Source organism: Mesoplodon densirostris, chromosome 13 (assembly GCF_025265405.1).
Source record: "Mesoplodon densirostris isolate mMesDen1 chromosome 13, mMesDen1 primary haplotype, whole genome shotgun sequence".
NCBI lineage: Eukaryota > Metazoa > Chordata > Mammalia > Artiodactyla > Ziphiidae > Mesoplodon > Mesoplodon densirostris.
This window is the reverse complement of record NC_082673.1, coordinates 7941101-7965755: the sequence shown is the minus strand read 5'-3', so window position 1 is coordinate 7965755 and position 24655 is coordinate 7941101. Positions and strand designations below refer to the sequence as shown.

Genomic DNA, 24655 nt, shown 5'->3' with positions numbered 1-24655 from the left:
GCAGGACCCAGGCTTAGTTTTCTACGCACCCTCAGCTCCAGCACAACCCCGGGGACGGGAGGAGTCACGACTTTTTGAAAAAGTGAATAAATGCACAAGCCAACAGTGAGAGAGTAAAAATAAATAAATAAATAAAATAAGAGAGAGTAACAGAAAACAAGTGAGATGCTGCAGCAGCTTACACGGCAGAATTCAAGGACCTCGGGACGAAGCAGCGTCCGGCGAGGCTGAGAGGGAGCCCCACGCGGCAGGCTCCGCGCGCCTGCGCCCCACGCGGCAGGGCGGGCAGGGCCACACCCCCTTACCTGCGGCACAGGCACTTTCTGCGGGGCGCTCTGGGGCGAGGGGTGGAGCTGTGCCCAAGGCTGGTGGTGCGAGGGCGGGGGCGAAGCCTGGTGGTGCAGGCCCGGGTGGGGCTGCAGCGGAGGGCAGCTTGGCAACTGCTGGAAGGCCGGCGGCTGCCCGGGGTGCTGCTGGCCAGGGAGCAGCCGGTCCTGGATCGCCTGCGGGTCTGTGAGGCCGACGCCGGGACAACCGTTGGCTCTCAGGTGCCCAGCCAGCTCCCTCGGCGCCGGGGACATGCCCATAAACGGACGGGACGGTTGCATGTTCCTGGGGCCCATGTTCCTCTGTCCGATCCCCATGGTGCCAGGGGGCTGGTGAGACGGCTGCGGGTGAGGCATATTTGGGTAACTGCCGACTTCCATCGGGATCCCGGCACTTCCGGGCCGGACTTGCGGAGGAGGGGTGCCCGCCGGGTTACTCATTGCTTTCATGGGTGACATGGGAGGCGGAGAGGCGTAAGTTCCCTGAGGCTGCGAAGGGTGCATAGTTTGCGTGTTCATTTGGTTAAGGGAGCCGCTGGGGTGGATAGGCTGCTGGTGCATGAGTCCTTGGCCACTGTTCGATGGGAATCCTACAGCGTTGGGGTATCTTGGGACGGACTGGTTCATTGGAGTATTATTTGTAAGGCCTAGATTCTGATTCATCCCTGTATTGTTAACTAATCCCTGATTTAGGTTACTGTAAGGATAGCGAGAATACTGCCCTGAGTTGTTTATAGTAGGTGAGGGGACGGTCTGGCTCCGAGAACTAAAGGTGAGGGTCTGCGGCCTCACGGCCCCTTGCGGGGGAGGGTTGGGGGAGAACCGGGGGCTGTGGGCGACGGGCTCCCCGTGGAGAGCGGCGGGGGGGTGGTGGTGGAAGGGCTGCACCGCGTGGCGCAGGCTCGGCGCCACCCCGGGGCTCTGCGGGGGCACGTGCGACAGGTGGCCGGGGCCGGCGATGAAGGGGCTTCCCTGACCGAGGCCCTCCTGGCCCGGCGGAAACTGGCCCATCCTCGGCTGCGGCTGCCCGTGCTGCTGCATGGAGAAGTCCCCGCGCGCCAGGTAGCCGCCCAGCTGCTGCAGGTGCGGGGGGTGACCCTGCGCGGGGGGCCCCGACGGGGCTGCCTGGGGCTGCGGCGGTGGCGGCTGGTAGGGGGCTCGGATCTGGTCCGGCACCTGCACGGCCCGGGGAGCCCACATGGAGCCGCCGTCCACGAAAGACTGCCCCCCGTGCCGCTCGTTCGGCAGGCCGGGGTAGACGCCCATCTGGCCGCCGCCGCCGCCGCCGCCGCCGCCGCCGCCACCGCCACCGCCGCCGCCAGCCCCGTGGGGGACCTGGGGGACGGGCGGGGTGTGGTACTGCGAGTGGGGAGACGCCAGTCCGTTCCCAGGGGCATTGCTCATCATTCTGTTCGGCTGGTCCATCAGATGCATCTTTTGCTGCTCGAACTGATTATAGTGATCGAAGTGGGTCAACTTGGTTTGGTTCTGATTCGCGGACGGATGGTGGAGGGACGGCTGCAAGGAGGCAAAGCCTTGGTCTATCGGCATCTGCTGACCCATGGGATTCACGGGATTTTCAGGGTAACCGCATTCTCCCAGGCTTTCGAGGCCTTCGCTGAAAATATTCCCATCCTCGCCGAAAAGACTCATCATTCCTGGATCCGCCATCTCCTCCCAACACACGGCTCCTCCAGACCAGAGCTCAGGAGCTTGTCTGTGCTTCACTTCACTGAGGGTTTCTCCTCAGAGCCTATAATCCTTGACTAATCTTCTTCATGTCACTCCATATTTCTTTAATTCTCTTGGACCCTGCAGTGTCAGGCAAATCTGGATAGAGGTCCTAGAAGGGGAGCGGGAGGTGGGGAGGAGGGAGGAAGAAAACAAAGAATTAGGAACAAATGATAAAAACTGCCGGCGTTGTACGCATTTGAATTTGGTCTCCATCGACAATACTGATCTAGCCCCCTCACTGAGCTGTATTTTATAAATCTAGTTCGCTTTAAGAGAAACTCATTAGCTTCTACCAGAAGCATTATTATGATCGGTTACTCAGAAAGCAAGCAAAACACTAACCTTAACCTTAAATTAATCCATTCACTCCACTTCCTCACGTTCCATTCTTGGATGGAACAGAACAAAAGAACACAACATGAAGCAGCAGCAGCTGCCACAGCAGGCCAGCAGATGTATGAATGTCGCCAAGCAGCCCATCTGCTGCACGAAAGCCCTGGAAATGCTCTGGTTACCAACAGCCCGCCCTTAACCTTATTCCCCTGAGCGGTGTAATCAGATGAGCAGCCACAGCACCGAGGGCTGTGAAAAGCTCAACTTAGTTAAATTGACTAGAGGATTATACAAATACCAAAATCGGTCATTTCGTACAAATTGGATATTTACGGCCCACATACAACCAACTACAGAACGGCAACAGAGGCGTCGAAGGAGAAAGCGGCGGAGGCCAGGAGGCTGGCAGGCACGCTGGCGAGCAGAGCGGTAGCTCATCATTTCCTTACGTCCGTTGGATGGCAGGAACACGCCAGGCTTTCGTTCTCAGCAGCACATGCCCGCCCCCCCTCCCCCCTGCCAGAGCACGTCCCGTCACGGGTCCCTCATCCACCCGAGGGCCCCTCCCGGGCTCTGGGGATGGACCAGGAGCCACGCAACCACTCAGACAAACTCTAGCTGGACGGACAGTTTCTAGACGATGACTATTCTCATCAGCAGAGACAGAAACCTTTCCCCCAAACTGGTCAAAACTGAAACTTTTAACAGAATGAAGTTCAAAATGTCCATGCAGCCCTCACCCTCGCCTTGACCTCTTCTGGGACAAGGCAGGCCGGAGCAGGTAGGCGGAAAGGTGGGCAGGCCTGCCCCTAAGCATCCCCTGTTTACAGCACACGGTGTAGACGAACTACTGCTCTGCACTTTATGCAAACAGTTGCTAACGGATTCTGTGTCAGATGAAAATAACCAACTTAAAGAATGTTTCCACAATCAAAACAGGAAAGTGTTTTTGTTGAATGCTAATTAAATCAACGACCTAATAAAGAACTAATTCACATAGGAAAAATGTCCGAAATCTTAAACATCTCTGGAATTTAACTCATTTTTTTTCCTCTTTCATAAGCACATGAAGCATTGTGTGATACTGCCCAACTTGAAAAAAACAGTATCTTGTGAAGAATTTCAAAAGGGATATTACAAACAGGCCCCGCCATAAATCCTACTGACACACCGTCCACAGGAGCACGGGACTGGGGACGGCTGGGGTAGGAGTGGGGTGGAGGCAGCCAGCCCCACCAAGAACCCACGCCCCCAGCAAGGGGAGGACTTCGCCTACGGGAAATGTATGTAAACAACATTCCTGCTCGCTGTCAGAACCACAGACAGCACACCTGAGAGGGTCTCCAGGTCGGCAGCGCTCAGGCGACAGCTGTCAGCCGAAGCCAAAGGTCTCCTCACTCTGGCGCTAACTGCCATGAATTTTCTGATCTACTTTCTCCAGAAACAGAGGTCAGGCGGGTGGAAGTAAGGTGAGCATGAAAGCCATTTTATTTACAGACATGCTGCTTTAAAACCCAAACCAAAGAGAAGTCGAAATCTCCAGTGCCAAATGAAACAAATATTTATAAATTGAATTTACTCCTAAAAAGCCTACGCGGTCAGTCTTCATTTATTCAAGGCTCATTCTAGCTTTCAAGGAAATAAATACGGGAATGGACTTGATAAGAACTTAAACCAGCCGTGCAGACTAACCACTTACCAAAATAACCTTTCAAATTAGCTGAAGGAAGGTAACGTCTAGTTGCCTGTCCTGGGTGGCCTTTACAGGATAATGGTGGCTTCATCCTCCAGGGCCCAGCATGTGTCACGGGAGGATCTGCTACGGACTGGATGTGTTCCCAGCCAGCTCCAGAGGGAAAGGAGCCCAGGGGGAGGAGATGGCTCGGTCCACTGCCTGGAGGGGCAGCATGGAGTTGGCACTCACTTTATAAGGCTGAGCAGAAAGGGAAAAAGAACTTGACTACAGGCCCAGGGGAGGGACACAACAGAGCACTGACTGCGAGTAATCCTACCCGACACTCGGGTCTCCAGTTCCCGGCTGCTTCCACCAAGAGGCCATTTCCCAGCAGCAGGAAAAATGGCAGCATTACCTGGTACAGCAAACGTGTCACCCACCACAGCTGCGACCACAGTCACGTGCAGTCCGGGCAGAGAAGTCCAAAAACTATGGCTTTAGTGTGTCACCGGTCACCACTTACGCTTGCTGGGGCAGCCGTCACCGCCTTCCTGCCCCTTTTCTGACCTCAAGACTCTGGCTGGCGACTATGCTAGGAATCCATCTGGTAGCTGGATTTCATATTTCTGATCTGAGCTAATCTAATTAATTTATTTTTGTCTTTTTTAATTTGATCAAGACCATTTGAATGCCCACTTTCCCAAGTCACAGCTGCAACCTTTAATTTTGTTCCTATCGAAGATATTCATTTAAAATGCCTTTTTGGAGTTTGCCCCCTTGTCTACGTTCACTATCTACATTTTCTGTGTCTAAATCAGCACTGTCCAATGAGCCATCAAATCAAAGCCATATTTGTCTAAAATTTTCTAGTAGCCACATTTAAAAAGTAGCCCCAAAAAGAGTGAAAGTAATTTTAATCATTTTTATTTAACCAATAAAACCAATTTATTGGTTAAATTTTATTTGACCAATAAAACCAATTTATTTATTGGTTTTATTTATTTAAATAAAACCAATTTATTTATTGGTTTTATTTATTTAAATAAAACCAATATATGCAAGTAATTACATATTACTTCAACATGTAACCGACAGAGATGAGACAGTTTACATTTTTTAGTACTAAGTCTTTGAAACCCGGTAGTTCACACTTACAGTGTATCAATTCCTACTGGCCACATTTCAAGTCAAAAAGGTGCACATGGGCACAATGGCTACCATACTGGACGGCACAGGTATAGATTATTAAAAAGAAGAGGCAGAAATGCAAGTTATCAGTGTTACCAAATAATTCTCATCGTTATCACTTGGGAAATAAATATTCAAGTTGTATTTACATTTGATATGGCTTTAAATGAAAATCAAGTTAAATCCCAAATAGCATTTATGTATTCAAAATATATTGGGTTTCGCTGGTGGCGCAGTGGTTGAGAGTCCGCCTGCCGACGCAGGGGACACGGGTTCGTGCCCTGGTCCAGGAAGATCCCACATGCTGTGGAGCCGCTGGGCCCGTGAGCCATGGCCGCTGAGCCTGCGCGTCCGGAGCCTGTGCTCAAAAAAAAAAAAAAAAAAAAAAAATATATATATATATATATATATATATATATATATATATTTACTGAGCCTCTACTATGAGCCAGGCACTGATCACAGCTGCCAGAGATACACTGGTGAATAAAAACAAAGTTCCCTTTTTTCCTCATGGAGGTTACAGTCACCTGTAAATGATGAAACTTTTAATTAAAAATTAAGATTCATGGGTTATGGTATAAAAATTTACGATACCATTTTACAAAATATTTCTTGGTAATTCATGATGACAAGTGCTCTGTGTGTGATATTATATACTAAACAGTATAGACACCTATAACGAGGACAAAATACATGCTTCTGCTCAGCACCCTACTGGCAAGCCTCTTCTGAGTTCAGAAGGTGCTTAAGGGCGTGTTTAGGGATGAAGAGAGGCACCATGAGACACCCCAGCTCACAGCATCGTGGACACCATGGAGACTCATTGTGAAACCAATGATGAAAACTTAGAGCGGGCCAACACTTTGGAGACCTCCTAATCCAAGCCCCTCTTCACTGTACAGATGAAGAAACCCTTTTATATACCGAGAGCAGTAAACATCTCCAAAAAATATTTTGACGAACAACTCCCAGAGACGAAAGAGAAATGTATAGATGAAATGGCAACTCACCAGTGAAGCCTAGACGGGGTCCTATGAAAGGCCTACACGGGGTCCTATTTAATCAGAGATAAGTCACTAGAACAATTGCTGAAACCACCAAACAGAAGAGAGTTTCCTTTTAAGAAAATTTTTACTTATACTATCGATAACTTTAAGAAAGCAAGCACATATTAGCACCATATTGAGGCTACTGGTTAATATTTTGGGAAATAAGCAGGATGCAAAGTAGGCGGCCCCAAAAAGTAAACAGCACCCAGAAAATTGGGGACAAAAGTAGGGGGTGTACAACAAACCAAGGTGAAAGACATAAGTTGTACAAAACACATATTAAGATTTTGAAGTGAAGTTCTGACTTCCCAAAGGTTACATAAACAATGCTTAACTACTGTGCTCTACTTAAAGTAGGACGGCATTTGTGTAGCCCAGTTTTAATTTGGTATCACAGTGACCTGAAAAGCTAGAAAGGAGATGGGTGAACACAGGACACCTTTCATTTTGTAGGCAAAATACTTCCTACAGCTCAACCACTTTGTATTCGATTGTGGAAGTAGAATGCCATCCAGGTGCTGTCCATTTTTTCAAAAGTATCCAACACATGGGGCAAGTAAAAGGGAGCTGCCCTGTAGACACTAAGACCACCTTCCGTAGCTCGATCTGCATTGTTCTCTTTACTTGTCTCTCCTCCACCTCCCAAGAGCCTAAGGTTTGTGACATTACTCGATCAGGGTTCTCGGGACCGGGTGGAGCCTGTGCCAGCATTTCCAAGGGAGTGTGGAGCAGCGGGAAAGCACACCTCCCACCCTCAGTGCAGCCCGGGATATGCCTCTAGACCCTCAAGGCTACAAATCACATCACGAGGGGGAAGGACCCACGGCTGAGAGGGGAATGGACAGGAGAAAGGGCTCCGCATGGCTGGGCTTCACCTCACCGAGAGTCCTTCCAGCTCGATCACGAGGCCTATGGACGGTACTCCCCACCCACGGCCCCTAGCAGCCGCCCAAGGGGGCGGGGCGTCTGCCCAGGCATTGATCCCACGGACAGCGACCCAGAGAGAGAGGCACAAAGCGCCTCCAAGTTACCAGCGTCAGTTCACCAGTCAGTTCCAGGTTTGCCACACGGACCAAATGATGCCCCTCCCGGACCGCCCCCAGCCCGGGCTAGACGACATTTTCTTCCTCGCTCATGTGTCCGGGCTGTGGCTGTGCTGTGCCACACGGCAGCCTCTGGCCACGTGTTGCTGTTTAAATAAATTAAAACTAAATAAAATTTTAACGTCGGTTGATCAGTCGAACAAGCTGCATTTCATGTGCTCAGCACACCCGTGTAGCTGGTGGCTGTGGTGCACATGTGGACAAGTACAACCGGGGAACCCTTCCATCAGGGCAGAAAATTCTATGGACAGCACTGCTACAGGTTTCTTCCTAGAGGTGACATTCTTAGGTGAAGACCGTATTAAATAGTAGCAATTCTCTTTGATGAAAAATTTTTTCTCCTGCTCAGGGATTAGTGTTCTTTCAAAGGTCCATACCTACCCTTGTGATGAAATTTACAGTATTCTTTCCATACATCATATTTTATGTTAATTAACTGTATTTTCAACCTATAAAATTTCTCCTTTATGTAATGTCTCCCAGCATATATTTCTATTTCTTTTTTCTTGTTTCGTTTTGTTTTGTTTTGTTTTTTGGGAATCAAGCCATTTTATTGAGGGGTTCGGGGGAGGGTCGAAAGGCTGGGAGGACAATGAGATTCGAAGTCCTTCTCCAGGCCGGGACCTCCCAGCTTCACAGTTGCTGAAAAGGCTCTATTTCTTTTTTTTTTTTTTTTTTGCGGTACGCAGGCCTCTCACTGCTGTGGCCTCTCCTGTTGCGGAGCACAGGCTCCGGACACACAGGCTCAGCGGCCATGGTTCACGGGCCCAGCCGCTCCGCAGCATGTGGGATCTTCCCGGACCGGGGCACGAACCCGTGTCCCCTGCATCGGCAGGCGGACTCTCAACCACTGTGCCACCAGGGAAGCCCTCTATTTCTTTTTTTTTTTTTTTTTTTTTTTTTTGCATTACGTGGGCTTCTCACTGCTGTGGCCTCTCCCGTTGCGGAGCACAGGCTGTGGACGTGCAGGCCCAGCGGCCATGGCTCACGGGCCCAGCCGCTCCGCGGCATGTGGGATCTTCCCAGACCGGGGCATGAACCCGTGTCCCCTGCATCGGCAGGCGGACTCTCAACCACTGCGCCACCAGGGAAGCCCTCTATTTCTTAATAAATAATTTTTATTATGTTAGGAATGATTCTCAACTACACAAAATTCAGACACTTAGGAATAATTAATTTCAAAATCCTTTTCATGTATAGTTGCCATATTACCACTGCTCTTTAATGAGGTATCTGCAAGCTTAATTGTAACAACAAAAAAACTACATAGCAATAGTGAGGCCATTACTTTTTTTAGTGGCTTTGTGCATTATTTTCTTTCTCTATTTTACTGGAAGAAAAGGATGCAGGAAGAACAAAAAAGGATGTGAAGTCCTTCAGAAGGTCTATGTTAGTCCCAAGCACCACATGAAAAATAAAACTAAAAAAAGGAAATAATTGCATTTACAGTTAGCTTCCATTTATATCACTAAGTAGCCTCCAATTTTGCTGATGTTAGTTGAAGAGATATATCTTTCGTTGTGTAAAGCAATGCTGTGCCCATTCCCCATGGCACTTAAGCTCCCTCCACCCACCCCTTCCACCCAGCCAGATGATGGAAGACCACCCTCAATCCTTCTCAGCATTCATTCACTTAAAAAATATTTAATGAGGGCCAACTCTGCATAAAGCATTTAATAGACACTGGGTATACAGAGTTGAACGAACAGATGTGGCCCCTGTTCCATGCAGCTTGCTGTTCTAATAAAGCCGTGAGGATATCCTGCATGTTCAGTCCACTGATCAACCTGTGGATTCTCCTCCCAAATATCTCACAAGTCTTCCTCCTCCTCCAGTTCAGTCTCTGATGTAATCAGGCGTCATGGTTTCGTGACGGACACAACCTTAAAGGCTGACTGGTTCGCCTGAATCCGGTCGCAATACGCTCGCACAGCTGCCTGAGTGATCTTGTAAGACACAGAATGTGTCCTCTCTCTCCACCCTGATTAACATCCTTAAAGCAGTTCCCGAGCTCCCAGGATGGAGCCCAAAAGCTCCAGCAGGTCACAAGGCACTTTGTATTCAGAGACCCATCAGCCTCTCCGTTCTCTACGCCCCAGTTCCCTTCCCTCCGCCCCTGAAACCTTCACCAGCACCCAGGCTGGGTCTGTCAAAGCGCTGCAAGTTTCCTGCACATCATCCACTCACCTCCTCACACCTTCCTCACCCCCACGCCGCGCTGTGCGGGTCTGACCTCCCACTCGTGGGCTCGATTCCTTTGTTACCACTCATCCCGGGAAGCAGCCTGACCCTCAGCCCTCCCCACCCCAGGGTGGTTTTGAAGCCCTCCCTGTTATTCCCACCACACTGGGGGCAGGAGCTACACAAGCACCAAGCACACCTTGTTCTTGTTTCTTTCCCTGCCTCTCTCCCTGCAGACCGCAGCCTTGCCATTTGAAGGAGGGTCCTGGAAGCACCGGCACCCCCCGGGAGCTGGTGAGAGATGCAGGGTCCGGGGCCCAACTCAACCTCCCGCCCCGGAGTCTGCGTGTTATTAACAAGGCGCCCCGGCGATGCCCGCACACGTGGAAGTGTAGCAAGTCCTGCTCGCAGATTCTGAGCTCCTCCTGAGCTACACCTGGGATTCTCCTCAATTAACGTGGGAAGGAATAATCAACAACAGGTCCCAAAGATTTACAAAGCAAGTAAAACAAAGGTATGTCATCTTACGTTTAAGGAAAGGGAGTCTTGGCATTTGTGACCCACAAAGAAACAAGACTGACCTCATCCAAAGAATTAGGAATAACCCTTAGTGACAAGTTTTAACTTGTCAAAGAGAGGACATCTGAAAGTGGTTTAATTTCAAAGGTACATCTGTCCCTCTGCTTGACAATCATTTTTGCAAGACAAAAAAAAAATGCAGTTAATATTAATATCTAATGCTATGTTACATAACACCCTATTTCACAGCTCTCTTGCAGAAATACTTCAGTTATTTCTACACAACTTTGAGGAGTCTGGATATTCTGAGCTGCCTTTCAGATAAAGATGGGTTTTTTTCCTACGTAAGAGTCCTGGGGCTAATATGTTTTCTTTCAAGGCAACTAATGAAATGGGACTCAGCTAACAGTTTATACTAAGAGCACTGCCTCCGCACTTTTTTTTTTTTTTTTAAAGCAGATTTCTTTGGGTAATCTGCCGTGTTTTTTTTTTGTTTGTTTGTTTGTTTTTTTTTTTTTTTTTTTTTGCGGTATGTGGGCCTCTCACTGTTGTGGCCTCTCCCGTCGCGGAGCACAGGCTCCGGATGCGCAGGCTCCGGACGCGCAGGCTCCGGACGCGCAGGATCAACGGCCATGGCTCACGGGCCATGGCTCATGGGCCCAGCCGCTCCGCGGCATGTGGGATCCTCCCAGACCGGGGCACGAACCCGTGTCCCCTGCATCGGCAGGCGGACTCTCAACCACTGCGCCACCAGGGAAGCCCCCGCACTTTTTTTTTTTTTTCCTAAATTGGTCAAAAGGCGTATACTGTCCTATACGTAAGTTGTGCCGCTAAAGCACCAGGATCAGTGTCCTTCAGAGAACAACCTTTACACCCTGCAATTCAACACTGAAATATCACTCCTTGAAATTAACTCCTTCTAAGACTAAGCCCAGTGAGAAGACAGCTGACCTGCGCATCCCACCACAGACACCAGGAGAAGAGATCCGGGGCAATCTTCCTTCCATATGCAGCTCAGCGTGGCCCAGCAGGAGCCCAGTACACATTCCAGGAACACTTAACATAAGCAACAGTATATGGCAGAAGAGGGATGAGGACAATCATCTAGATTCAGAGCCACACATACTATATCCGTGTAAGTAAACATCTATGTAAAATATGTGGATCTCTCCCTTATCTTTTTAATGCTACCCTAATTAATTTTATTGTAGGTGAAGGGGAAAGCAAATGAAGAGAGACAGGTCCAGAAATAAGAAAATGGAAATTCTGTGTGTAATTTATTTGGGACTGGGAAAAATTCAACTTTGGAAATGTACTTCAACCCACTTGACAAGGAGGTGTATAGTGCAGACTAAGGGGAGAGTAATACAAATTTTACACAATGTGGTGTTTACTAGTGTATCTCGCTTAACATTGTAAAACATCCTGGGATAGTTTAGACAAAACTTGGCTGGTCTATAATGGTAAATGACACCACATGTTTACTAACCCACTAAAAAAAACAAAAGAAAAGTCATTTGAAAATATATTTTCCCACTCACTCTAGATCTATTTCAAGCTACTGATTTGACACATACATGCATGCACACACAAGCAGGCACACACATCTGGGTGAGGCCAAGCCTACAAGGAGTGAGCGTAGGATAGGAGGAGGGACGGAAGGAGCAGCCCGGGACCACCTCCATCCTGAGATGCCCTGGGTGATCCCGAACTCCTATGCAGCGACCCTGAATCACTGGAGGACGCCAAGGGCAACATGCTGAGGGGAGGAAAACACAGTGAACAGCCAACTGCTCCTGTAAGAACCAAGCTTTCTGTATACTTACTATGGTTTTCACTGATTAACTAACTGATCTGGCAATTTCCTACATTCCTTTGCATTTTAAAAGGTTCTGGAAGGCTGAGAGGGGGATCTTGCCTCATAGTCTGGGGAGAGTTTAAAACTGTACCCCAATTCTGCTTGGTGGAAATGAAGGGAGAGAGAGTGTGGTTAAACAGTCTCCTCTGATACACACACCTCCAATGTTCTTTTCCTTCGGGTTGGGGGGGAACCCCTTTGGCAACACCACAGCTGAAAATAATTTATCTATTTTTCCCTGCGAGAGCGGAGCGCATGTGATGACAAGGGAGCCTTATCCATCACGGATAAACCCAAGCTCAGAGCCAGGCCAGTGTCACAGGACACCAAGGGCAGAGGTCCCACGGCAACCTGGAGGGTCTTCTAAGATGCCATATTTCACGCAAAAGAGAAATACACAGGAATTATATACATCCAAACTGCCAGCAGGGAAGTGAGCAATATGAAAGTGAAACAGGAGACTTCCCTGGCGGTCCAGTGGTTAGGACTCCATGCTTCCAATGCAGGGGACGCAGGTTCCATCCCTGGTGGGGGAACTAAGATCTGCACGGCGCGGCCAAAAAAAAGAAAAAAGGGAAACAGAACTGTTAAAGAGGGTCGAGGAGGCCTTTGGAAAAGTATTAGAGAAACTATTTTGGAAAACTGACCGTGGTCTCAAAAAGCTCAAACTATAGACCAAAAAATTGAAGAAAACAAATTTCACTTACTCTGTGACTACAGTATTAAATTACTCTTTCAAGAAATTATATTTGACAAAGGAAATGGAATTAAGGCTGTAATATACAGTAAACAGTTTGCATTCATTATTTCATAATCATTCTGACACATAACAAAGTTGGAAACACTTATGAATGCAAGCTGGTTCTACAACGCCACCATAATCAAAACTATTTGACAATCAAAACCATTATCAAAAACTATTATAATAAAATAACTAGCATTAAAACTACCCATTTCATGCAACTAAATAAGCCTGGTATCTCTCTTACCAAACTGAATGTCTTCATTCATATTTGCATATAATAAAAGACAAAAGATTTATCCATCAACTCTGTACGTGTATATTTTTCTGCATCCATAGCAAAGGCTCAGGCCTAACCTGGCCCCTTTCCTCGCTGCCCCGAAATCTTCTGAGCCTTTCCCCCAGTGCGCTGTGTGCCATGGGGAAAAGTAACTTTATGAAACATCTTTTATATTTTTCTAAGGAAACTAATTCACAACCTAAATCTGCTTCCAAAAAAGCTACAGTACGATCTGTAACACATTCTTTTATGTAACATAGGTACATATATGTTAACATATATCTGACTGCATCACCCAACTCTTCTGCATCACTGAAAGCCTCCTGTAATGACCTGCCTCACATACTTCCCCTAAAAATTGCTCGACTAGCCATCTTCCATCTCTCCACGGATGCTGTGCCATTTTAAAATTTTTATTTATTTATGGCTGCATTGGGTCTTCCCTGCTGCATGCGGGCTTTCTCTAGTTGAGGAGAGCGGGAGCTACTCTTCTTTGTGGTGTGCGGGCTTCTCACCACGGTGGCCTCTCCCGTTGCAGAGCACAGGCTCCAGGTGCACGGGCTTAGTTGCTCCGTGGCATATGGGATCTTCCCGGACCAGGGCTTGAACCCATGTCCCCCTGCACTGGCAGGCGGATTCTTAACCACTGCACCACTAGGGAAGTCCTGCTGTACCGTTTAAAAGGAGAACTGCATGCTGGTGACAATCTTCTAGCTTTACAACTCCTTGTTTGTGTAATGACCTGCTCCAGCCTTCAGAGAAAACCTTCCAGAGCAACATGACCTGGTGTGTTTCCCATCAACAGGGTCCAAAGGACTCAGCAATCTCTTCTCCCCACTTTATGTTCTACCTATACTCTGGTGTACCCAAGAAAAGAATGCATTAAATGCTATTTATTGCTTATTACAGTTGTACACCTTTCCTCCAAAAAGTCCAAAGTTCCCTACACACTGCTTTCTCACCTATTTTAAGTTCCATCAGTAATTGCTAACCATCCAATTTCAAATACCATTAAAAACTATAATGTTATCTGGCACTCAAAAAGAAAACGTTTGAAATAAATTTTGATTATTAATTTCACCTGGCCCCTTTGGTCCGCAGCTTCTATTTAAAAATTTCAGATGTAAATCTAGTATTTAAAAAGTAACCACGTGGGGCTTCCCTGGTGGCACAGTGGTTAAGAACCTGCCTGCCCATGCAGGGGACACGGGTTCGATCCCTGGTCCAGGAAGATCCCACATGCCGCGGAGCAACTAAGCCCATGCGCCACAACTACTGAGCCTGAGCTCTAGAGCCCACGAGCCACAACTACTGAAGCCCGCGTACCTAGAGCCCGTGCTTCACAAGAGAACCCACTGCAATGAGAAGCCTGCTCACCGCAACTAGAGAAAGCCCGCACACAGCAACGAATACCCAAGGTAGCCAAAAATAAATAATAAATAATAATAATAATAAATTTTTAAAAAGTAACCACGTGAACATGCTGAAAATACCTGCTTCTTGATAAATCATTTTTAGTAAAATCATTTTTCTGCATTATAATATTGGTTGCGTGTTCATACAAATGCTTTGAGTTCTTGAGTTTGTTTTCTGTGACTTTTTTCTGACCCCTCCAACACTATCAGCTATCGTGTTGCCCTTGGGGAAGTGTTTTGGTGGCGATAAGCACGGAAAGCCCAGCAGCACAAGGCGTCCCTCCCAACAGTCCCTGTGTTGTCCAGTACAGGATCCAGGAGCCCCATGTGGTTATTTAAATTTAAATTAACTACAACTACAAAAAATTTAAAATCCAGTTCCTCTGTCACACCAGCCATGTTCAAGTGCTCAACAGCCACTCGGGTGGCTACGGAATGGAACACAGCAAACACAGAGCTCAGCTGACCTGTCATCATGACAAGAAATTCACAGGCAGTGCTGGTCTAGAAGACTCTGTGTAAGCTGAGACCTCCAGGGCAAATAGGAGACTGGCAAGTAGAGGGTCTGGGCAGGAGGGAGGCAGAGAGGCCTGAACAGTCCATTTCCGAGGCGTAGGGATCTTAAGCGGAGGCCAGATCGTGAAGGGCCTCTTAATTCATTCTGAGTTCATGGAGAAGTCAGTCTAAAGTTTTTAAGCGATGCTGCTTAGAAAGATGTACATCTTATTTTTTAAACTGAAGTATGATTTATAATATTGTATTAGCTTCAGATGTACAGCAAAGTGATTCAGTTATATGAATATACATATATTCTTTTTCAGATTCTTTTCCCTTATAGGTTATTACAAGATATTGATGGGGTTTCCCTGGTGGCGCAGTGGTTGAGAGTCCGCCTGCCGATGCAGGGGACGCGGGTTCGTGCCCCGGTCCGGGAAGATCCCACATGCCGCGGAGCGGCTGGGCCCGTGAGCCATGGCCGCTGAGCCTGCGCGTCCAGAGCCTGTGCTCCGCAACGGGAGAGGCCACAGCAGTGAGAGGCCCGCGTACCGCAAAAAATAATAATAATAATAATATTGAGTATAGTTCCCTGTGTTATATAGTAGGCCCTTGTTGTTTACCTATTTTACATATAGTAGTGTGTATCTATTAATCTCATACTCCTAACTTATCCCCCCCCCATCCCCTTTCCCCTTTGGTAACTATAAGTTTGTTTCCTATGTCTGTGAGTCTGTTTTTTAAATATTCATTTGTATTATTTTTTAGATTCCACATATAAATGATATTCTATTAATATCTGTCTTTCTCTGACTTCACTTAGTATGATAATCTCTAGGTCCACCCATGTTACTGCAAATGGCATTGTTTCATTCTTATTTATGGTTGAGTAATTTTCCATTGGGGGGTGTGTGTGTGTGTGTGTACACACCACATCTCCTTCCTCCATTCAGAAAGATGTACACTTTAGACAAAATCCCCCTTACTAAAATATGGATCACAGATTGGGAGAGGGGGGGATATTGAAGACGAGTTTGAAGGCTCTTACAGGAATTCAGGTAAGAGATGATGGTGCAGAAAAGAAGGGGATGGAGATACTGGAGACAGGACACCAGCCATCTGACTCGGTTTCTGATTGGATGCTGGAGGGTGAAGAAGAGTCTAGGAGGACAGGACTCTGGCTTGGGTAACTGCGCAGATGGCAATACCGTGCACTGAAACACAGGGAACAGAAGAGGAGGAGGATTCACATGGGGGGGTGGGTAGAGAAAGCCCACAGGGAGCTACCGAGTCAGCACAGTGTAAGAGGGGAGAGCACCCCGGGGCGAAGGCAGAGCTGAAGCTACGACTATTCGAGTCCCTGCAAACAGAAGGAGGGCAAAGTCTAGGAGCCGATGAGATCACCCAGAGAGTACGGTGAGACGCATTCTAAAGTGACAAGAGAAGAAAACAAGGACAGAATCCTGCGGAACACCAACACTTCCAGAGCAGACAGGAGAGTCAGCCAGTAAGACAGAGACAAACACCACAAAGCAGCTGTGAGGGAGACGCGATCGAAAAGTTCACATGCTCTGGAGGAAGAAGCGTCCATCAGGCTCCACCAGTAGGAGACCAGTAACTGTTAAGAGGGGTTTCTATAAAGTAGTGGTGGCAGAAGCTGCCGTGCTCAGTTACGGTGATGATGGGTGGGGAGAAACAGTACAGAAGGCTGTGGACTGAGAAGGGGAACAGCAAGCCGGGAGTCGTGGGCGTGGACATATCAAGGACTAGTACTGTTCTCCCAGCGTGGGAGAAACTGGGCTGTGTTCCAGCACAGGCCAGGGAACCCCAGGCAGGTTCCTTAGCCTCTGCGTGCCTCAATATGACATGGGGATAGTCAGAGTATGTCTTTCATGGGGTTATTAGAATTAAGTGCGTTAATATTTGAAAAGCACTGAGAACAGTGCCTGCCACTTGGTAAAACATCCAAACACCAACAGAAGGAGAGCACGGAGAGCAAGAGGTCTGAGGAGGAGCACACAGAAGGGGAAGGACCAAGGCCCGCATCCCTGAAGAGGGGAGATGAGCGAGATCCACAGCACGGGAGACGAGACCCGCCTCCTCCACTGGGACAGTGAGGGGGGCGGGTGCAGAGGCAGAGAAGTCATCAAGGGCACGTGGTCTCATCCCCACGGCTTCAACTGGCTTGAATTCAGAGGGAGGCGCTGGTTGTGAGGTGCGAATTTTAAAGAAAGAAATGGAAGAAGACACAAGTAAATGGGAAGGTGTTCCATGCTCACGGACTGGAAGAACTAATATTCTTAAGATGTCCATCCTACCCAAAGCAATCTACAAATCTACAATCCTTATCAAAATGCCAGTGGCGTTTTTCAAAGAAACAAAGGATCCTAAAATTTGTATGGAACCACAAAAGACGCCAAGAAATCGACTGAACCGAGGGGCAGAGTCAAAGGGCACGAGGAACCCAAGGTCTGAGACCAACTGTGACTGACATCCTGTTCTAGAACTTCCTCTTCTCATCTGTAAAGTACAGATAATACCACCAACCTCTAACTCGTGAGGACGAGAGTGTATACATGAAGCGCCTGACACAGCACTTGGCACACACTTAGTACACGATGCAGATGATCACTTCCTCCTTTAACATCAGAAATTCAGATACACAAAATATGTCGACCAGGCTGTGTGGCCTTGACCCAGTTACTTAGCCTCTCAGTTCCCGGTTTCTCACCTGTAGGGTGCGGAGCTGGAAAGGTAGCTGAACCAAATGGCAAACATTCCTCCACTGGAAGACACTAACTTAAGTAGCTGTGCAGTTAGACTTATGCAAAGTATGGCTGTCATCTTCTGAAACTCACACTTTTAATGGTAGAAAAATAATCAAAATTTCAAGAAGCACAGATAATTGATGAAAAGTGATTATAAAGATAAATCAAACACACATATATGTATCATGTAAATAATTCAGTGAAGCTTCAGTTTTAAATGTAAAATTGCCCGGACCCGCTACTATTTCTAAAGCAACTGTTGTGCCCTACACGTAAATTAGCACCTGGTTTACACAGGAAGACTATGAAGCCATCACTTCTCAGAACACGTTCACCTGTCATAGGAAATCCCTCGGCCTCAGCCCACCTGGAGAAAGAGAGGTCAGGGCCGTAGGGTACCTGCTGGCACCACCTCTAGGACAAAGGCCTCGGACATCTCCCAGGTCCTTTCCTGAACGTCTGGAGCCCAGGCAGCCACCTGAAGCAAATTTCCCAGAAGAAGGAAACCTCACGCTTCCTTTCCGCAGCAGAACTGGCAGCACACTCTCCCCGCCAAGCACCAACAGTGGACGCTCTTGGCCACACGACTGCGATTCCTCCATTAAATCAACAACATTAGGGTCCAGAACACAGCTGTATACAAGGCACCCTAGAGAGCTCTGAAGTAAGAGCTGAGCGCTGGATACATTCTTTCCATTTCCCGTTTACTTGCTGAACAAACTTAAGTGCGAAGTAACTTCTTTAACTCCCTTTTCCACTAACAAAGCAGGTTACTGTCAACTGTCATCTTCAGGGATGCTGTGAGGATGACTTAACTACTTCAAATTCCTACTGAAAATATGCTTAGTAAGATAGAAAATATATTAAAATGTTTATTCTCCACTGCGATTAGTCTCGAAGGTCTAGGTTGGGACGCTTCTTCCCTGAGATGCCCTGACAATGCCCATGGAAAGCCTCTCTCATCAAGAAGCCACAAGAGGGCTTCCCTGGTGGCGCAGTCATTGAGAGTCCGCCTGCCAATGCAGGGGCCGCGGGTTCGTGTCCCGGTCCGGGAAGATCCCACATGCCCCGGAGCGGCTGGGCCCGTGAGTCATGGCCGCTGAGCCTGCGCGTCTGGAGCCTGTGCTCCGCAACGGGAGAGGCCGCAACGATGAGAGGCCCGCGTACCGCAAAAAAAAAAAAAAAAAAAAAAAAAAAAAGTTTATAAAATCACCGCCTCTCATCAAAGATGAATGATGCCCACTCATGACATCTCTTCAACATTTTAGAAAAGCCTGTAACCGTCTTTTTTTTTTTAACATTAAGCATTTATTTATTTATTTAGTGTGAGTGGGGGTGGGGGGTACGCGGGCCTCTCACTGTTGTGGCCTCTCCCCTTGCGGAGCACAGGCTCCGGACGCGCAGGCTCAGCGGCCATGGCTCACGGGCCCAGCCGCTCCGCGGCATGTGGGATCTTCCCGGACCGGGGCACGAACCCGCGTCCCCTGCATCGGCAGGCGGACTCTCAACCACTGCGCCACCAGGGAAGCCCCGCCTGTAACCGTCTTGGAGACAGAAATGAAGAAGAAACATCAGGGCCAGGGAGGGAGGCAGAAGAGCAGCACCGAGAAATCTGGGGAAAACCAGCTCGACCTGGATCTGGCTCTGACGCTCTCTCTACCTCAGGCAAATTAAAGCAGGTCTCTGGACCTCAGCTTCCTCATCCACGAAAACATGAAAGTAAGTGTTCCATCACCTCCCCCAAAGGGATACTTAGACATGATCTCATTTCACTGTCGCAAGTGGCTATTCACAGACCACACCCGGCAGGCAGACAGTAACACTAGCTGCACCCCCCCAACATCTGCACCGACCTTAACCTGCCACCTTCCGAGGCAGACGCAGGGCTGGCAGGAAGGGCCAGGATGGCTGCAGACAAGTCCCCCGCAGGTCACCCTCCCAGATTACAGGGGAACCCCAGAACGGGAGCACTAAAAGACCAAAGCCCTAATCCGATCACTTGACCTTACACAGAAGCGCTGAGGAGACACGTGCTTTGTTCAAGGTCACCCAGCTAGTCAAGGACAGAGCCAAGCCTCACGCTCGGTCCCCAAGACTGGGGCCAGTGCTACTGTAATAAACATCCAACACTGCGGAAGAGCGTGCCCCCTGTTCTCAGACTAGACAACTGTATTTATGCATCATCGGGAAAATGTTATCAGACAGTGGAGGCAATACGGTTTTGAAACAGGACATCCAAACACGATCTATGGAGTGAGCTCTAGTCATAACTTGAAGCCGCTCCAAATAAGGCGGCATTCTAAAACATCCTAACGTGGTATTCTGTCTCCAAGGTCACTACGCTGAAGGAAACAACATTCATTTGCATAATGTCTGGTGTATTAAGTCAACTGTGTTGTGAGGAATTTTTTCTTTTAACCAGCAGAGTATACTTGCTTCCCCAAAATGTCTGAGTAGCCTTTATACACACAGACATCTGCTCTCTACACCACCATTCCTGTACCCCTGCATCCTTCTAGACGGTGGTGCATGTCAGAAACCATCCAATTCAAGGCAGATACAGAAAGAGGTTGTACGACTGAGTTGCAACCTTTTTTCAAAGAGCACCACTTCGACTTGGGGGGGAAGAAAACTGAAAAACTATAGTTATTCAGACATGAGCACTTGGCAGGCATTTTCCTCAAAAGTGAACAAAATAAGTCTGTCACTTCAAGGAAAACAATTGACAGTTTTGTTGCCAATGACAGAATTTGAGTTTTCAAAGCAAAAATCAGAATTTTGGAAAATCTCTATCCATCATTACGAACTTCACAGCTTCCCAATACCTAAAGACTTTTCTGATTAGATGGGTGGTGATATTAACAAATGTGATTTTTTTTAATATTGTATAATGAAATGTGTCAACATTTAAACATTTCTGTAATTCACTGAAGCAATATTTTCCAAATTACCAACACATGATGTTACAAAACCATGCAGATAAAAGACCCATTCAAAGTGCAAAACACACCAACGAATTTTAATGAAACCAAATACAAAAATTTCACTCATAGGATTTCGGAGTCCACATTGCAACTAACCTTTAGGAAACTACCCCTTATGGTTTTAGTGTAATATCAAATTATCTGAAAAGGCTCTTCAAATATTCCTCCCTTTTCAATTACAAATCTGCATGCCAGATTTTCTTCATGTTCTTCAACCAAAACAACATATTACAACAGATGGAATGTACAGCAGCTATCAGAATCTGTCTTCTCTTGAACCAGACATTGAAGAGGTTTACAAAAATATAAAGTAATGGGGGGAGGGGCAATATATGGGTAGGGGATTAAGGGGTACAAACTATTAGGTATAAAATAAGCTACAAGGATATATTGTACACTTATCCATAAAAAAGAATGAAATAATGCCACTTGCAGAAACATGGATGGACCTAGAGATTATCACACTAAGTGAAGTAAGCCAGACAGAGAAAGATAAATATCACATGGTATTGCTTAAAAGTGGAATTGAAAAAAAAAGACAGAAAACAGAGAAACAAACTTATGGTTACCAAGGGGGAAAAGGGGGTGGGGGAAGGGATAAATTAGGAGGTTGCAATGAACATATACACAGTATTACATATGAAATAAACAACAAGGACCTACTGTATTGCACAGGGACTATACTCAATATTTTGTAATAACCTATAAAGGAAGAGAACCTGAAGAAGTGTGTGTATATATATATATAACTGAATCACCGTGCTGTACACCTGAAACTAACATACTAACACAATATTGTAAATCAACTACACTTCAATTAAAAATAAATAAAATAAAATAAAGGATATTTTTATAAAAGGATATATTGTACAACATGGGGAATATAGCCAATATTTTATAATAACTATAAATGGAATATAACCTTTCAAAATTGTGAATCACTATATTATACATCTGTGACATACAATATCGTACAGCAACTATACTGCAATTAAAAAATTTTTTAAATAAATAGAAAGTAACGTCCTTCATCCTCACTAAACTTTTGTTTGAGAAAATAATTATTTTTCATAAAAATTATGTTGTTTATATTAGTATGTAATGGACTTAATGTTATTTGAAATTAACTAAATAAAATGTTTAAACAGTTTACATTTCAAATACAGTAAATATCAATAGATATAACCCACATCAGCAACAGCTCTTTGGGGTTCTCAGTAAGAGTATAAAGTGGCCATGAGACCACAAAATTTGAGAACCACAGCTTCAAATGATTCAGAGCCTCATCACTGGTCAACAACATTGCTGAAAATGCAATATACCTACCATTAATTATACACACACTTAAAACGTGTATACCATAAAACATTTTAAACGTGGCAAAACGAAAAACGAAACCAAAAAAAAAAGACCTTTCCAACACAATACCTGGCCATGAAAAGCAAGTCTTACCCATGGAGAACTAGAAACTTGGTAATTTCCGACGCCACATTCACCAAAAGAGCCACAGACAGCCTCGACAGGGGAGAACTTGACACTCACCAGGCCGCTTGGCTAAGATGCCTGGCTTTCAAGAGAAGCCGGGTGAGGGATGCAGAGAAGAGAAGAAGGTAAAGAGAATGTCCCCGCAGCCAGCAAACCAAATAACCGGGAAGTGTCCAGGGCGGAAATGCAACAGAGCGTGTTCCCTTTGCTTTGAGTTTACTAGTAACACTCTCTGGCCTCCATCCCTTCGTTCTTTTCTTCAAGGGTGTGACATATCCGCTCCTGCCACTTTGTCTGAAGAGTAGGAGGACCCAAGGCTTTTATTTTATGTGCGTATCGTAGCTTCCATAACCCTATGAGATGAACAATATAAATATTATCCCCATGTCACAAATGATGGAACTGGGTTGAAAAAGACTTCCATCGTTGGGTGGAAGCACCAACGTCCCGACCCCAAGTCTCCTGGGCTCTTGTCTGAAGCTCTTCCACACGCTACTTAGTGGTTCTCAAGTGTGGTCCCGCACCAGAAGCATCAACACCACTGGGAACTTGTTAGCAACTTGACTTCTCAGACCAATCCAAGCCTATTAAGTTCAAAATTCTTGGGGTGAGCCCAGCAATCTGTGTTTCACAAGCCCCCCAGGTGGTTTTGATGTTTGGACCAATGGCCTAGGAACAATGATACCCTAGGCAGACATCCGTCCGTCAGGACAACTATCTCAGTTGCTGGAGCTTCCACAGGCTGGGGGGCTTAAGCTACAGGACTTCATGTCTCACAGCTCCGGAGGTTAGAAGTCCAAGCTCAAGGAACTGGCAAGGTAGGTTTCATCCTGAGGCCTCTGCCCTGGGTCTGTACGTGGCATCATTGCATTGTGTCTCACATGACCTCTCTGTGCCAAAGAGGGGAGAGAATTATTTCTCTTCTTCTTCTAAGGCCACTGATCCTACTCGGCGAAGGCCCCACCCATGTGACCTCATCTAACCTTAACTGCCTCCATAAAGGCCTGTCTCCAAATTGGCACGTTAGCATTGGGACGTCAACGTACGGATTTGGGGGGACACGGTCCGGTCCGTAACCAACTTCAGAAGGAATGCGTGGGCCCCCTGCCAAGGCTGGCACTGGTGGTCCAGGCGCTTACCTGCCGAGTCCAAGAGATGCCGGGACAAGGAGAAAGGGTGCGCTTCCCTTGGAAGAGCAGCACCTGTCAAGGGAATTCCAGCCCTGACGAGGACCCAGAGCAGCTAAGCAACTCAGGGGCTCCCACAGGAGGAGAGGAGGGAGGGAGTCACCTCCCACACTGGTGCCTGAGGCTGACGGTGGCATTCACTCAGGTGCCAGGCCCCAGATGCCCTCACTCATGTAATCCTTGCCACCCCCGTTACAGGAATGGAAGTGGAGGATTTAAGGGTTAAGCAGCCTGCCAACGAGCCGCTGCTGGAAGCACCAGCAGTGAGAGGAAGATTCCCAAGACCGCTCTCAGAGCCAGCGGCCGGCACAGGCTCATGTGTGATCTTCAACCAGAGAGCGATTCCAGGTGCCAGACGCCACACAGCACGTGAGGCAGGGGACGGAAGCTAAGGAAACACAGAAGACCGTAACACACAGGGAAAACACCCAACTTCACGGACAATGAAAGAAGGGCACCTACCAAACTGGCAAAGGACGATCACGTCCCAAGTTGGCAAGTGCAGAAAAAATGGGCAACCCCACACCACGGAGAGGACGGTGAACTCAGAGGACAGGCACCCTACAGAATGGACACAGCCCGGGACCCCAGGACACCCCTTCCTAGGAACGTGCTCGAAAGGTGCATGGAGATGGACAAGAATCTTCACAGCAGCGCTGATTTCCACAGGCAAACGCGGGAAGTGACCTAGATGCCTGTTAAAGGAGGATGGGCAAGTGAAGGGACACCCGTAGTACAGGGTGGCGCTGCCTGGGCCACTTGAAAAGATGAAGTACAGCGCCAGGCGTGGGTACGAACACACCAGCCACAGCACCGTGAAAGAAGGGGGCTGCAATGTGCACAGCAGGTCTGCACCGTGGCCACCTTTCGCCCGCGAAAAACCTAGAGGAATAATGCGTATACCAGCGTTTATCGGGATGGGGGCTTTCACCTCCTACTTTATACATGTTGTATGGGGTGCATCTTTGGGAATGAGCATCCTTACAATTAGGCAGATGGCAGAAAAATAATTTATTACAATTTACTTTTTCCTACGTCATGCTGATCTAGCTTCCATCCAAGTTCCGCTAACTGGTCACCCTGGCTGGGTTATTAAATCTCACAAAGCCCCGGCTTCCTCACCAGTCAGCAGGAACAGTGGTGGGGACAGGGGGCGCCTGTGGTCTGTGCTCAACGTACCCCCGGCTTCCCGTCATTGCGCTCACACCTTGGGCGTGGTGGCGAGGGTCTGTGGGCTGGGAGCCCCCAGAGGGCGGGCCTGTGTGCCCTGTGCACCTCTGTTATTCCAGGGCCCCCTGGGTGCCTAGCACAAAAAGTTGACCAAGGGATA

At 47.5% G+C, this 24655-nt stretch overlaps 1 protein-coding gene across 4 annotated transcripts in view; it reads right to left on the bottom strand.

Annotated features, from left to right (window-relative positions):
- Nucleotides 1-24655, bottom strand: part of CHD7 (chromodomain helicase DNA binding protein 7) — a 182577-nt gene that overhangs the window by 119818 nt on the left and 38104 nt on the right. For all 4 annotated transcript variants that reach the window (XM_060116501.1, XM_060116504.1, XM_060116505.1 and 1 more), the window contains exon 2: nt 306-2169. In XM_060116501.1, coding sequence (XP_059972484.1) covers nt 306-1997 — 1692 coding nt within the window. In that variant the 5' untranslated portion in view covers nt 1998-2169. The remainder of the gene's footprint in view (nt 1-305; nt 2170-24655) is intronic.